The 16,314-nt window shown below is 40.5% G+C and overlaps 1 protein-coding gene across 2 annotated transcripts in view; it reads right to left on the bottom strand.

The window, feature by feature from the left end:
• Positions 1-12,070: 12,070 nt before the first annotated feature.
• Positions 12,071-16,314, bottom strand: part of ppl (periplakin) — a 100,791-nt gene continuing 96,547 nt past the window's right edge. For both annotated transcript variants that reach the window (XM_039776304.1, XM_039776303.1), the window contains exon 22: positions 12,071-15,383. In XM_039776304.1, coding sequence (XP_039632238.1) covers positions 12,717-15,383 — 2,667 coding nt within the window. In that variant the 3' untranslated portion in view covers positions 12,071-12,716. The remainder of the gene's footprint in view (positions 15,384-16,314) is intronic.

The raw sequence follows: 16,314 nt of genomic DNA, 5'->3' as shown, positions 1-16,314 counted from the left end.
GGCCACCCTGTATGTCAATCAAGTGGCAAATGCCATTGGGAGGATATATGATAGACTAACATTTTAAAAAAAAAAAATTTTGAATGCAATGCGATCTACCTGATCAGATACTGATACACTTGTTCTAAACAATGCCCGCGCTTGCCGTTGCTCTGAAACCCCACCATTTCAGCTTTTACTGATGCATCCAGTTTCTTGTCATCATTCTGTGATGGCAAGTTTCTTGGCACAGATAATGCAGATGCAATAGACTGATGCATTGCAATTTCAAGTTGCAGTTCAAAGCTGTTGTCTGACAAACGTCAATGAAGTCTGCCCTGTCCTGGCATTCATGAGCTGCAGAGTGCAGACTCTTCCCAGTCCACTGTACTGAGTCTTGTCGGAGCCAGGAGACTGACGACTGCTGCTGGTTGACTGAATTAATCTGCAAAACACTACACCGTGGGCAAAAAACCGTACCTCTTAATTATTGTCAACTATAACTCTGTTATTTCTTGATCGATTTTTACACTTTTACACGCTATATATGCGAACTTGGCCGTTCCCAGTTTCCCTGGAATTAGAGCAGTTTCATTCCCAGGAATGAAAAATGTCCAGGAATCCCTGGCTCCCAGTAATTGGGAGTTCGGGTATGTATTCCCTACTTTCGGTGTCATCACTATTTTTCTTCTGTCGTTTTCACTTTTAAATGTTAAAAGGAGTTGTATTTTTCTTTTCATTTGTAGGGTTTAAAATTTTTACAGCACAAAGAAATATTCAGACATTAAATAAACTTGCTTTCCGAAATACCACAACAAAGTATTTGCAAACAATATGCACGTGTTGTCAACAGGTGAGCTGACACAGTTCTAGCAAAACAGTGTAATGTCATCAGGAGAATGAGCCTGCCCCCTCCATCGCTCCTTGCTGGACAGTATGTATTCCTAAACACTGCCATCTACTGTATACTTGTCATCCCTGGCAGTGTTGTCCTGATCCACTGCGCTACATGATCCAAGTGTACAAGCAACAATACATCTTTTAAGGGACCAGCGGGAAATATCTGCTTAACTGGACCTGGGGCCTCATGTATAAACGGTGCGTACGCACAGAAATGTTGCGTAAGAACTTTTCCACGTTCAAATCACGATGTATAAAACCTACACTTGGTGTAAAGCCACGCACTTTCCACGGTACCTCATACCTTGTCTACGCAAGTTCTCCGCTCGGTTTTGCAGACTGGCGGCACCCAGCGTCAAAGCAGTGCTACTGTTCCTGTGTGATTACTCCTTATTTTCCTTTATAAATACACTGAAACTAACCACATATTGTTTATTAGTGTAACGCATCTGATTGTAATTAACTTGTAACAATATAATGGTCCAGGGAACAGCCATAGTATTCCGAATACCATAACTGCTTTAGTGTTGTTACTCGAAGGCGAAGGAGCCACCGATTCTTCCTCTGCCCAGTGCCACCACAAGTCTAGAGCCGCCCCTGAGTACTGCTGCAATAAATTATTTCATTGAAGTGAAACACGTGTTTAATAACGTGCTTTAACTCCTATCATCATGAAAATGATATCACGTATACATCTCAGTATTTTAGTTATTTAGAGAGCTGTAATATCACAAATGTAATGGACTCTGTGTCCAGTTGGAGGAAGAGAGCTGGTTTAAGAAGCAAGTAGTGATTCACACACAGAGCACATAGAAGATCAAATACAAAACAAAGCATTTAACGTGCTACTTTAATTATGTAATTATTTGAGAAACTGGTTAATTAAACGATTTTAAAATGAAGTTTATGATGTTCTACTTTAATGACAAAATAAACTACGTGATTAAAGTGGAAATATCGAGATTGAAGTTGACATTTCGTGCTTTTTCCCCACCGTGTGCCTTTTTTCTCTGTACCTAATAAGCTTTCATTTGACACTCAGACAGTGGGCTTACAACTCTTCTTTTCACGGCAACTTTGATATGTGACTTCTTTTTATTTCCGGCACTGTGCGATTTTGTGAATGTGAGCTTTCAACTTTCTCCAACACGCTATGTCACTCGATCAACTTCCTTTTGTTGATTACACCACGGTTTATTTGAACAAATAGTATGTTTTTCATTTGCCTCCACTTGGTATTCGCTGAAATTCTTATATTTTCCCCGTGCTTTTCTCATTGTCTTTTCACAGAAGGCTGCGCTTAAGGGCGATTTATATTGATTTGCATATTCAAAGATGCGTAATTCTGGAGTTGGGGCGTTACATAAAGCGCGTGCACGAGCGTTAGTTTTCACGCTGATCGGGATTTATGTAGCGGAAGAACGTGGAAGTTGGAGTACGCACAGATTCCTGCATCTGGATTTTTCTGTGCGTAAGAACATTTCGGCTTTTGTGCTTACGCCATGTTATAGTGCGAGTTCTACGCACGGCGTTATACATGAGGCCCCTGGTCCGCAGACTGGCGGTTAAAAAACACTGCATTAGAGCTCCTTACAGCCACTGAAGAATGCCTCAATAGCAAGGCATATCTGATAGACAGATAGATAGATACTTTATTAATCCCAAGGGGAAATGCACATAATCCAGCAGCAGAATACTGATACAAAAAACAATATTAAATTAAAGAGTAATAAAAATGCATGTAAAAGCAGACAATAACTTTGAGTAATGTTAGCATTTACTCCCCGTGAACAACGTTTGTGACCTGCTGTAGTTCATCCGTACATCCAACTGATGCAGTGTGACTAGACTAGGATGGAGACATCAAGGCGGTAATGTATCATGTCATGATATACTGCCACAAGATGGACAATTGGCAAGAAGTTTCAGAGTAGAATGAACTAGGGGTTGAATCAAAGTAGGGCTTACTACCCAACATGACAAATGATTGTTGTAGATTAAGTGTTGTATTGTGGTCTGTCAGGAGTTCTGTTTCAGTGTTAAATATTTGATTATGAAAAAGGCAAACAACTGAGTATGCAAACCAAGACAAGAACTAGAAATCAAAGTTAACAGTACTAAGTCAAAATATTTGTAACCAGAAGATCTAAACTAAAACTCTTACAACAAGGTTTCTTATTTGTTTTGGTTTTTTTTTCCTCACATCCCTATCTTGCACTTCCTAGTGTTTTCAAGACCTAGTCTAAATTTACCCTCAAAATTGGGGTGGGTTTTCATGGACAGGGATGGTCCATCAACAGTCAGTTTCTTAACCAACCTGCAGCAAACCGTATGCGACCCATTCCCGTTAAATATGCCAGTGAGTCACAACCTATTTTGGGCTGTCACCCATAGTTTACGAAAGTGTGACTTACAAGAACATTTGAGAAAGTGGCCACAGTTTTATACAATGGAGAGACCGGTTGGTGCCAATGACATCACACCCCCTAACAACCGTCAAGTCATGAAAATGACCAAATTGGCAATGCCAGTCAGAAAAACAAAGTGGTGTTCTAAACAAGACCTGTATTGTCACTGAATTCCTATAGGAAGGTGACCGTGACACTTTATTGATTTGATGGCCAGCACAGTCCCTTAATCTCAACTCTGCTGAGCATTTTTGAAATGCGGTGGAAACGGCTCATTGCAACAAGACACTGCAGCCATCCAGAATGCAGCAACTGCACAATGCAGTCATTTCAGCGTCCCTGAATGTCTGAATCCATGCCTAGACAAACTCTGACTGTTTTTAAGGCCAAAGTAGGTACAAAATACTAGGCTGGCGTACCTAATAGACTGGCCAATCAGTTTCAATTAACTGGGGGTGTCAATCTGGGTCGTTGCATATTGAAAAATACATTCCCCAGCTAAACAAAAAAAAAGCTGAAGGTAAGTTTGGGTCTTCAAACTGTTTAGTAGTAGTATAAACAGTAATAGAGGACCCCAGTCAGCAAATGTGTGCACCCCTGTCAGAAACATGGGCTTTGATCCAGCTCTTAAATTTGACAAATTAATTGTATAAAAAAAAAATAAGCTTTCAGCTTATTAAAATTGCCAAATCGGTATGTTTGATTTCTTTTAAAGACCTAGAGATAGGAGTTCATACTATTATTTGTTGTCATCTTGACTATTGCAATCCTCTCTATTTGGGTGTTAGTCAGTCTTTCTCTATCCCATCTGCAGCTTCTCGGCTCCTGTCTGGTACAAAGTAGGCTGGGCCTCTCTTTATTGGCTGCCTGTTAAATTCAGAATTAATTTTAATCTTTTATTGTCTTTTAAAACCTTCATTGTCTGGCAGCACATTATTTCTCAGACATCCTTCACCACTAGTCTACCTCTAGGACTTTGAGATCATCTAATCGAAAACTTCTCGATCCCGGCTGCAGTTTAGGGCGATTGTGATTTTTCTGTGGCTATCGCATTGAATAATTTACCCTTTTACTTAAGTTCTTCCATCTTCTTACAGTTTAAAATCTTAATAGGCTATACACACACTCTCTTCCAGATTCCACATCAAAACTGACCAACTGTGGCGTTTTTCACCCAATCGCTTCAAAACGTGCGAGACTTACGGTAAAAGGTGCAAGTCGCATTATTCAAACATTGTGCCAAACGTCAGGAGTGTTTCAAGTTACATCTACAATTATGAAGGTATGATCCGCATGTCTTAAAAACTTTTATCAACTATGAGCTTATGCAGGTCTATATGTGATTATATTAGGCTTCTTTAATGACTGATAATTGAAACTCTGAAATTTTAGTTTATTCGGGGACAGGTGTATGTGTATGTTGGCTTGATACTGCAGTAGTGCTGGACAAGTTATGTCAGTCAGGGATGAGTCAAGAAAAGAAAGCAGGAGTACCTATAAAGCTGGCAACTCTGCACAGTCGCACAAGCTTATTTCTAACTAGTGCAGCAAAAGGCAAGCAGTCCATTTAAGGATAGCGAGTCACCTCAAAGAGCCTTGTAAAGAGCAGAGAAACCAGCCATTGCGGTGCTCTGCGCTGATGTTACAATATATAATAACAAGTTTGCTGGATATCCTACCTTGTAAAAATGTGAAATGTCTCTGTCTGAGCCGGCAAAATGGTGAATGCCAGGCTGCTACTTCAATATAAGGGCCTTCTCTCTGAAAGACATGTTTTCATCAAGCACTGGGTCGACAACTGTTGGATCTGGAGCAGAAGTGTAGAAGTTGCCTTCGAGATTTTTGTCATCCTCTGTTGGTCGCTTTCTTCTCTCCCAAACCCCCAGTTTTGAAAGTGGAATGGACATATTATTCCACTTTAAACAATTCAGGAACTGCTCCCTCCTTCAACAGTCGCTGTCCTGTCTCAGAAACTGGCTTGCGAAAATACAATTTTTTAAAACGCTATTGATTTTAAACTAATTGTAAAGCTCTCTCGATATTGATGATCCAATCAGATCGGTTTGCTGCATCAGTGGGAAATGAATAAAAACTAAGTACCCCGTTGCATTTACTGGAAGCTCGGCATAAAGGAAAACAGTAAACTTCAACTGTAGAGCTATGTGTTCACTGAAGCTTAAATTCCTTTTTCTCAAACATTCTCACAACTAAGCAAATATCACAGCTGCGGTATGAACAATAGAAGTTACTGATCTGGCTGATATTTCACCGGAAGTACGTCAGCACTACTGTGTGCATATAGCCTCTTCAAATCTTGTCATTCTTCGATTATCATATGGAGATACTTGAATGCAGTAATGTCTGTTGGTTTATTTTTACTTTGTTGTATTTTTTCAAGGCTTTGGTATGATTCATGTGGTTAAATATCTCTTATTAAATAAAAAATCCTTGGCGAGACTGTTTCAGAGAGCTACTTTCATGTCCCGCAAGACGAGACTTTGTGCCAACACGACTGTGGCTGGAAATAAAAGACAAAGAGCAGATGACAAAGTAGAACATCATAAAGAGGTTCAAAAACGCTGGTGCAATACACATGCAGAGCAGGTTAGAGATAATGAAAGTATTAAAATTCGAAAGTCTCAAAAAAAAAATGATTGCAAAGATCGCATTAGTACTAACAAACAGAAATTATTACTCAGTGAAATAACAGAACAGCGAAAAGTGATCGAATATATGGACATAGGTGATATGACAGAAGTATGTAGATATTGTTCGGATTTAAACTTTAAGTTGGAGACTTGTAGATCGTCTAATTTACAAGCGGCAGAGACGTGTTCAGTACAGGGCAAAGCCCCCTAGTTTTTTAAATATATTTTATAAAAGTACTACCTACGTTACCTGTTCAAGACCGGTAATAGAATACATTTAAAAATACTTGGTATGAAGGTGGACTTTCTGCGTTCCTCCTATGCCTTTCTTCAGTATCCATGTATCAGAACTTCTCTTCCTCCGTGCTCCCCCTCTCAAGCACAATCCTGTAAAGCGTGCTTCTCAGGCTCTTTCTTTTCATTTTGCCTTGCTTGACTTCTGTCCACTTTTTGTCTACCACCAATGACAGACAGACACCCATTACTTGCTTTAAAAACATAATTTATATTCTTTCCAATACTTTGTTTTCAATGCTGATTCAGGTTGTGCCTCGTCGGTATGTAGTGTCCCAAGGTCTCTCACTAAGTTCTTCTTACTCCTTTCCTCGGTGTCTTTGTGTGACTCACCATCTCTTCCTCAGTGCTTCTTCTCTCGGTCACATTCCTATAAAGCCTGCTTCTCAGACTCTGTCATTTCAAGGCATCTTGGCTTGGCTTGACTTCTGTCTACTTTTTGACTACCAGTAATGGTAGATGGACCTGCATTACCCATATTGAAAACTTCATTCATATTCTTCCACATACTGTACTTCCCAGTTTTGAAGGTGACTCCGGTTGCTCCTTGTTAATATTTAGCAGCTCAACGTTATTTGGCACATTATTCACTTTGTTCGTATTGAAATACTCCGGACAATCAGACACCCCTGATGTATCCTGCCATCATCCTTACAACTGACCCATTAAAGCCAAACTGACCTATCGGATCGCTCGGAAGGATCGGGCAAGCAGAAAGACAGTAGTGTTTTTACTTTATTATAATCTGAAATTGTTTTATTCTGACATTCTGTACAGCATTTTCGTTAACATCTGTTGTGTTCTTTGTTTGAAATCTGCCAAAGCCACATAGATACAGTGGGTACGGAAGGTATTCAGACCCCCTTCAATTTTTCACTCTTTGTTATATTGCAGCCATTTGCTAAAATCATTTAAATTAATTTTTTCCCTCATTAATGTACACACAGCACTCCATATTGAAAGACAAAAAAAAGAATTTTTGAAATAGTAGTAATAGCAGATTTATTAAAAAAGAAATACTGAAATATCACATGGTCCTAAGTATTCAGACCCTTTGCTCAGTATTTAGTAGAAGCACCCTTTTGAGCTAATACAGCCATGAGTCTTCTTGGGAAAGATGCAACAAGTTTTTCACACCTGGATTTGGGGATCCTCTGCCATTCCTCCTTGCAGATCCTCTCCAGTTCTGTCAGGTTGGATGGTAAGCGTTGGTGGACAGCCATTTTTAGGTCTCTCCAGAGATGCTCAATTGGGTTTAAGTCAGGGCTCTGGCTGGGCCGTTCAAGAACAGTCACAGAGTTGTTGTGAAGCCACTTCTTCATTATTTTAGCTGTGTGCTTAGGGTCATTGTCTTGCTGGAAGGTAAACCTTCGGCCCAGTCTGAGGTCCTTAGCACTCTGGAGAAGGTTTTTGTCCAGGATATCCCTGTACTTGGCCGCATTCATCTTTCCCTCGATTGCAACCAGTTGTCCTGTCCCTGCAGCTGAAAAACACCCCCACAGCATGATGCTGCCACCGCCATGCTTCACTGTGGGGACTGTATTGGACAAGTGATGAGCAGTGCCTGGTTGTCTCCACACATACCGCTTAGAATTAAGGCCAAAAGTTCTATCTTGGTCTCATCAGACCAGAGAATCTTATTTCTCACCATCTCAGAGTCCTTCAGGTGTCTTTTAGCAAACTCCATGCGGGCTGTCATGTGTCTTGCACTGAGGAGAGGCTTCCGACAGGCCACTCTGCCATAAAGCCCTGACTGGTGGAGGGCTGCAGTGATGGTTGACTTTCTACAACTTTCTCCCATCTCCTGACTGCATCTCTGGAGCTCAGCCAAAGTGATCTTTGGGTTTTCTTTACCTCTCTCACCAAGGCTCTTCTCCCCTGGTAGCTCAACTTGTCCGAACGGCCAGCTCCAGGAAGGGTTCTGGTCGTCCCAAACGTCTTCCATTTAAGGATTATGGAGGCCACTGTGCTCTTGGGAACCTTAAGTGCAGCAGAAATTTTTGTAACCTTTGCCAGATCTGTGCCTTGCCACAATTCTGTCTCTGAGCTCTTCAGGCAGTTTCTTTGACCTCATGATTCTCATTTGCTCTGACATGCATTGCGAGCTGTAAGGTCTTATATAGACAGGTGTGTGGCTTTCCTAATCAAGTCCAATCAGTAGAATCAAACACAGCTGGACTCAAATGAAGGTGATCTCAAGGATGATCAGAAGAAATGGAAAGCACCTGAGTTAAATATATGAGTGTCACAGCAAAGGGTCTGAATACTTAGGACCAGGTGATATTTCAGTCTTTCTTTTTTAATAAATCTGCAACAATTTCAAGAATTCTTTTTTTGTCTGTCAATATGGGGTGCTGAGTGTACATTAATGAGGAAAAAAATTAATTTAAATGATTTTAGCAAATGGCTGCAATATAACAAAGAGTGAAAAATTAAAGAGGGTCTGAATACTTTCCGTACCCACTGTAGATATTCATTAATGTGCGTAATTCGGGAAGCTAAATCCAAGTGCAAATGAAGTATGCGGGGGGGAAAAAAAATAAACTGCTATGCCAGCAGTAAAAGGAACTACTCCTACTGAATGATTGGGAAATTTGTAGAGGGAGAGATGAACTGCTTATATTAAACAGGCTGAAATCAAACAAACACCAAGATCAGATAATATTTATCCTCATGTTCTTAAGGAGGCTAGCGAGCACAAATATAAATCCTTGACACATATTTTTAGGAAGCCACTGCACACTGGGGAGATTCTGAAGGACTGGAAAATGGCAAATATCATCCCGCTAGCTGTGTAAGCCCGTGCTGTAAAAAAGCCCAGGGTCCTAGAAACTATTGAAATCGTCAGGAAAAAAAATTGAAATGTAGAGATGTCAGGTAATTGAAAGGAATTACTCTGGGTGTCTCTCTACTAGGTTTCGCTGTGCTGACGTGTTCGCCTCGCTTGTGTATTAGCGGCGGGGAAAAAAAGTAAAATACCGTTTTGCCAATGTGCTTGTCTCATTCCCGTGAGACTTTCTCTTTTTTTCTCAGCAGGCTTACTTTGGCAACAGTGTTGCTTTCTTCTTCCGACTTGTTAACTTGGGGCCACCTTGCCAGCTCTCTGAGCTTCATGCTGTAGCCTCGCACTTCCGGACCACACAGACAGGCAGACAGACAGGCAGGCAGGCAGGCACACACTCTTTCACGCGTAGATGTTTAGTTTTCTGTTTCCTTGGAGGTGAAGCCCTTACCCCAACTCCATCTTTCACTTCCTAGCTGGACGGACAGACACACACACTTCCACGTGTAGACGTTTATATATAAGATTATATAAAAAAAGGGTGAACAGGCAGATACGAGCAACTATAGGCTAGTAAGCTTAATGTGTATCACAGGCAAATTAAAGGAAGGAATTAAAGAAAAGATTGAGCAACACATGGCAAGAACAGGAGTTTTATTGAACAGTCAGCATGGGTTCAAACGAGGGAAGTCATGTTTTACTAACATCCTGGAATTCAATGAGGATAAAGATATGATCAAATTGGAGCATATGATGTTATTTATTGGACTTTCAGAAAGCATTTGATTGGGTGCCACATGCGACATTGGGCATCAAACTCAAAGAAGTGGGAGTTCAGGGTGTGGTGTGTAGATGGGTGCAGAATTGGCTCAGACACAGGAAGCAGAGGGTGATGAACCTCATCAGAATTAGCTGACATTAGGAGTGGTGTGTCACAGGGGTCAGTGCTAGGGCCGCTGTTATTTATAATATATATAAATGATTTGGATAGGAATAGAAGTAACAAACTGGTTGAATTTGCAGATAGGTGGATTGGCAGATAATCTTGAATCTGTTGAATCGTAACAGAAGGACTTGGACAGCATACAGGCTTGGGCAGATTTGTGACAGATGAAGTTCAATGTCATTAAATGTTGTGGACTACGGCCGGACATTCATCCCGGCCAATACCCCCAGGCCGCCAGAGATAGCCATCCCTGCGACATCGAGATGCCCCAAATTCCAGCAGGGCATCATGGACATTGGAGTTTTCCTGTACAGCCCTGCTGAATAACATCGGAGCCACCAAGGGAAGAAATGACGTACTTCCAGGATAAAAAGAATTATTTGGATCTGACCCGGAAGTGCTAGGAAGTCACATGGCCTGCGGGTTCACAAGCACTTCCGGGTCAAGGTCTATAAAAGGACTATGGGAAATCCCAGATGTCGAGCTGAGCTGGGTGGAAGAGTGGCAACGCGTCTGGGAGTGGAGGATTGGTTTATTGAGAATTATTGTGTATTTATATGAGCATTGTGGAGTGGAGGGTGCTTTGTACACTGTGTATCAATAAAAAGTCAACTTATTGGACTTTTACCTGGTGTCAAGTCTGAGGTTCAAGGGGACAACAGCGACCCCTATCTGTCACAATGTAAAGTATTACATGATGGAAGTAAAAACTTTAGGTTTGAATACACATTGGGAGGCCTGAAAATGTAAAGTATACCTTATAAGAAGGATTTAGGACTCGTGGACTTGACACCATCACCTAACAGATGGCGTTCAGAAGCTATTTAAAAGGCTAACAGAATGTTCGGTTATATAGTACTTTAATGTGTGGAGTACAAGTGCAAGGAGGTTAAACTGAAGCTTTATAACACACTGGTGAGGCCTCATATGGTCTCCAGACTACAGAAAGGACAGAGCAGCGCTAGGAAACGTTCACAGTAGAATTATAAGGAAAGATTAAAAGAGCTGAGCCTTTTCAGTTTAAGCAAAAGAAGATTAAGAGGAGACATAAATTGAAGTGTTTAAAATTATGAAGAGAATTAGTACAGTGGATCGAGACTGTGACTTTAACTCTTTCAGGGCGGATGTCGACAATTATCGAAATTCAGGAGCAGAGGAGGGTAATCAGCTGTAAACTGAGATGAAACTCGGCGTTAGATTTTAGTTTGACTCTCTGCTAGAAAGAAAGTCACTGTAGCTTTGTTGATTTGACCTTAATTTGACCTTAATTCCCTGCATGTGCATAAATATTGAAGAAAAAACAACTTCAAAAATGGCATCGACTTCAGGAGAGAGACCAAATCAAATATACAAAGCAAAATACTCCATGGACGACATTTTGCATATTATCTCTGACTTGCTGAACTCCAATTTTGATGCAAGAGATCTGGAGATGTAGATCGAAAACGAAAGTGAGTTACCAGCCTCCGGGGATCAATCCCCAGCTGACTGACGTTCACCGAGGGTCCACATGCTGCATGAAGATAGACAGGCAGCTGGCCCACCATGCATTTCTGCTGGCCATCGAGCTGCCCCCGTACAGCTGCTGCTGCCAGAGATGTTGCGCATCAGCAGCCTCAGCATGCAGCAACAGACATTTTATGTTGATTTATGTGTGAAATTGTGTGGTTGTCAGAAAACTGAGTTTTTTAGAAAAAATATTCAGTCTCAAAAAGTTAAAATCAGCTCATCAAGAACACTGGGACACAGTTGGAATTTTGTTAAGGGGAAATTTTGCAAAAATGTTAGGACGTTTTTCTTCATACGGAGAGCGTGGTAGACAGTAGGACTTTAGGGACCTTCGAGGAGTACAGTTAAGTGGATAGGATACTTTGTAGGGCTGAATGGCATGTTCTCATCTAAATTGTTCTCATATGCTCAATAAAAACTGGCTCTTCTCCGTTCTTCTCCAGCATTTAGTTTCCACTGAAAACCTTTTGAATCCTTCAGGTGAAATACTCAACAAAATAAACAGTGAATGAGAATACATCCAAACGATACTAAGTCTGGATTGTTATACATCGAAACAATAGATACATGGAAGGTGGCATTAAAAAGAAAAAGGGCATATGCGTGTTTTCCAGTCACCAACGTTTATTCCTAGTCTTCAAAATTAACACAAAATTTTCAGATGTTTGCTGTTCATGTAAATTGCTAAAGTAGAAAGCTAACTTTGTAATACAAGCAGGAAAAATGTATACATAATTACCAAACCATTGATCCCCAAACTAAAGGCACAAAAGGTTACATTACCAAAAGTATATCACTTTTTCCAGGAAGCGAGGCAAAACTTGTCTAATTATCCACAGCTTTGGTAGTTATTGACTTAGGACAACTGATGTTAAAAACGTGTCTATATATTTATATAAATATGCCTTTTTAAAATGGTCCTAAGAACACACACTTTAAACTTGTAGGTATACTTAAAATTTTTAATCCGTCTCCCTTGCCCACTCCAGAAAAGTTTTTGTACTTTTTTTTTATTTATTTATTTATTTTTTTTTATCTGTTCACATGTTTGGTTTCTGCATTTGAAAGTGTAAGAACGTAACAGGCCATTGGTCATACATTTATGGTAAAGTTTATTATAATCGAGAACTTTATTAGGTATTGATTCAGATTTGTTGCTTTTTTTTTGTGGAATAAGGTTTCAGGAGATCATTTTTGATAATACATTTCTCAAAGCAAGGCATCATTAATACTTCTGGATCAACGTCTTATCAAGCTTTGCCTGAGACCATTAAGGCAAATTCCTGGATGGGTAATTCTTTGTTATGGAAGCGGCGTACATGATCTCTTGTTATTTTGCCACTCTTGATGGCATCATCAATGGAGAATTTTTTGCCAGATTTTCTGTCATGCAGAATAGAGGATTCACCGTTGGGTCCTTTCATGGAAATCTCCTCCCAGTCACATTCTTGATTCTGGAGGTTAACAAACATTTTCCAGTCAATGAGACCTTGTCTGTGTGCTTCCTCCGGAGTCATCTCTTTTCCTGTGTCTGGATCAATGACAACAATGGACCTCTTTAAGTGACTTTCTCTCTGCTCCCTCTTGATTCGCATTGCTGATAAATTCTTTTGAAGCTTGGCAATCTCTTGATCTTTCTCATTTGTGATGCTTCGCAACTCATCAAGTTCCTTCTGAAGAGATTCTACACGAAGCTCAAGATTTCTTCCACTGTCCATCAGAGGAGATTCTGTAATATCTTTGGCATCCTTAACAGTGATGTGAATGTCTGTTTGCAGTTGCCGGACTTCATTTTCCAGTCGGTTCTTTTCTAGTTTTAGCTGCTGGTTTTCTTCCCTAATGTAGTCCAGTTCTTTTGAGTATTTGGTGTTAGAAAATTCCACTTCTGACACCTTGGAAAGGAGTTGTTGCAATTCTGACTCGAGTTCACGTCTTCGCTTGGATTCTTCTTCCATAGTAGTCTTGAGTTTTTCAATTTCCTGCTCAGCTTCAGGATCTTTCTCAACCTGTACCTTCTCCGAGAAGATCACTTTCTCCCTGACTTCCATCTTTTCTAGTGTCACTTGTTTGTCGACTATGGCTTGCAGGTCTTTTTCCAGAAGTTGGCGCCTGTGTATCTCTTCTTCCAATTGTAACTTGAGGAGTGCATGCTCTTTTTCCTGTTGAGGATCCTGCTGGAGCACCACTTTCTGTTTCACAGTTACCTTATCTCTGTTTTCCTTCTCTTTCAACTCAAGCTCACCCAGCCTGATCCTTAATTTTTGTATTTCAAGCTCAGCTTCTCGTCTAGCTTGTCTCTCTCGCTCTAAGTCTTCCAGCTGATGCTCCAACTCCATTTTCCGCAGCTGAAGCCTAATTAGCTCTTCCTTCAGTGCTTCCTTTTGCTTCTGCTCATTTGCAATGTTCTGCATAAAGGTGTTGCACTCTGACTTCAAAATTGGATCCGTTTCCATCTTCACTACTTCTTGCTGGACGACTTTTTCTTTAACTTGGGAAAGCTCAATCTCCTTCTGGCGAATCTTCTCTTCATTGGCTGCCTTTTCTCTTTCCAGTTCAATTCTCTTTTTCTGTTCCTCCACAAGGCGCACTCTAAGAGATTCTACTTCCTCTTTGGTTTTTGGATCTTCTTTGTATTGAAGGACTTCATTTATCACTTCTTTTATTTGCACCTGTGGCTTGGTATCTTTCCATCTTTGGATTTCATCCTTCAACTGTGTCACCTCAAATTCTGACCGTTCAATCCTGCGGGTTTTGTCTATGATGTCGTTCCGGAGTGTCTCAAGCTCCCGTTCTGTTTCTGGATCAGTCCTGTACTTAATAACCTCTTTAATGATTTCTTTGTATTCTACCTGGGGACCTCTGTTTCTCAGCAGTAGTAGCTCATCTTGAAGAGTCTTCAGTTGCAGCTCTGCATCCCTACATCTTCTCTGCTGCTCAGCTAGCTCAAAACGAAGGCTGGCCACCTCACTTTCAGTCTTTGGATCGGGTCTTACAATCTCTCTCACCTTCTCTTGAACAATAGGTTTGGATTTCTCATTTTCGAGAAGATTAATCCTGCTAAGAAGGTCACTTTGTTCTCTCTGAAGTGATCGGCTTTTGGCCTTTTCATCTTCATATTCCTGCCTCAGCGAGTCCACCTCCCTCCCCAGAGCAAGATCTTTTTCCACCTTTAAGACCTCTTTGATGGTGATTTTTTCTTCGGCTATCGCCTTTTCTTTTTCTAACCGTCTTAGCTTTTCCTGGAGAAACAGAAGTTCTTGTTCCAGCTTTTTTCTAGCTTCAATCTCTTTTTGTTTGCTATCCATAAGCATTCTGTACTCACTCTCCAGTTGTGGATCATTCTGAATTTTGATCACCTCTTTCTCTGTGATCTTTTCCAGTTCTTTGGTTCTTTCCTGACTGAACACATTAACTTGTTTTTGAAGAATCACTAATTCATTTTCTTTAGCTGCCTTTTGCCTTCTCAGTTCCTCCAACTCCTCTTTTAGCCTTAATACCTCTTCCTCTTGTTCTTTATCTTTTTCGATTCGGAGGACTTCCTTTACTACATATTGTTGTGCACCTTCCCTTTTCTCTGTTTCAAAACCACGCAGCTTTAACCGAAGTGTCTCCAGTTCAGTTTCTAATGTTCTGGTCAGGCGCTGTTCTTCAGCAACTCTCTCCTGCATTTTCCTGTAATCTTCATCCAGCTGAGGATCTGGAACTTTTCTGATCAGTTCCTTTTTAACTAGTGTATCCTGTGGTTTAAGGCCTTCTAATGTAGAGATCTCACTCTGTACAGTTGTTAGCTCTCTTTCGAGCTGCTCCCGGCGATGAATCTCATCATCTAATTGTTTCTTTATCCTCCAAGGTTCTTCACCAGGTCTTTCAGCCCTTTGTGTCTGGAATGTCTGCTGGACAAGTGGTACTTCTGGTTGCTAGAAGTAAAGAAACAAAACATTTTTCAAATTGGGTCAAACACTCGACAATTTGATTTGTAGTACATCTATCTAAACTAGAAAGTAGCTTAGGGAAAGCTAACTGGAAATAAATAGGGGGCTCCCAAAGACATGTGGAACTGAACTCCCTACTTTTTTTTACATTGCTTTAATTCTCTGGGAATTCTCAAGCAGTTAAAGGTGTCAAAATCTAAGACTTACCAATATTTTAAAGACCAAATTGCTGGAAAGGTGCTGAAGAATTTTAATCACAAGGTTTGGTTGGTATCACAAAAAGCATGCAAAACCGAGTAGTTCATAATTAAGCCAGCAGTGATAAAGGCCACAAACCTACCACTGAGAACTTCATTAAGGTGATGTCCCTGAGCATCTAACAAAGGTGCTTTTGTTTTTTGGTTTGGAAGTCAGCAAATGTATAAAAAAAGTGGGGAAAAATGTGAGGGACAAACACATTTGCCTATGGAAGAAGACGTGCAGCAAGAGGAGAGGTGTTTTTACAGTCAAAAACTGCCTGGATTTTAATGGATCCATAGGGGGCTTTGCCCCCTGTTCAGTTCGATCACCAACCCCCTGGCCAGCACTACGCGCTAGCCTGTTTGCGGTTCTGTGGTATGGGGATTTGGATATATAATTTCAACAGATTTTAATTTTCATGTGAAGTGTTACATTTGCATCCATGCGACGTATAACTGCCCATGATTGCATTTAGGTTCTTTCTCTCTATTAAATAAAACGACTTTTTCAAATGTTTGGCTCGGAGATTTGTTGATTATCTTTGCAAAAGCTATTCTAAAGGGAAACTGTTAATGTTTTAATGTGAATGGCATATCAAGATCTCCTTTGTTGTGTAATGTTATCTGTGGAAGATGTACTACATTAACTTTCTTGGATACATCCTTCTTTCTACAGT

This window comes from Polypterus senegalus, chromosome 13 (assembly GCF_016835505.1).
Source record: "Polypterus senegalus isolate Bchr_013 chromosome 13, ASM1683550v1, whole genome shotgun sequence".
NCBI classification, from domain to species: Eukaryota; Metazoa; Chordata; class Cladistia; order Polypteriformes; family Polypteridae; genus Polypterus; species Polypterus senegalus.
This window is presented reverse-complemented; position numbering and strand designations above follow the sequence as displayed.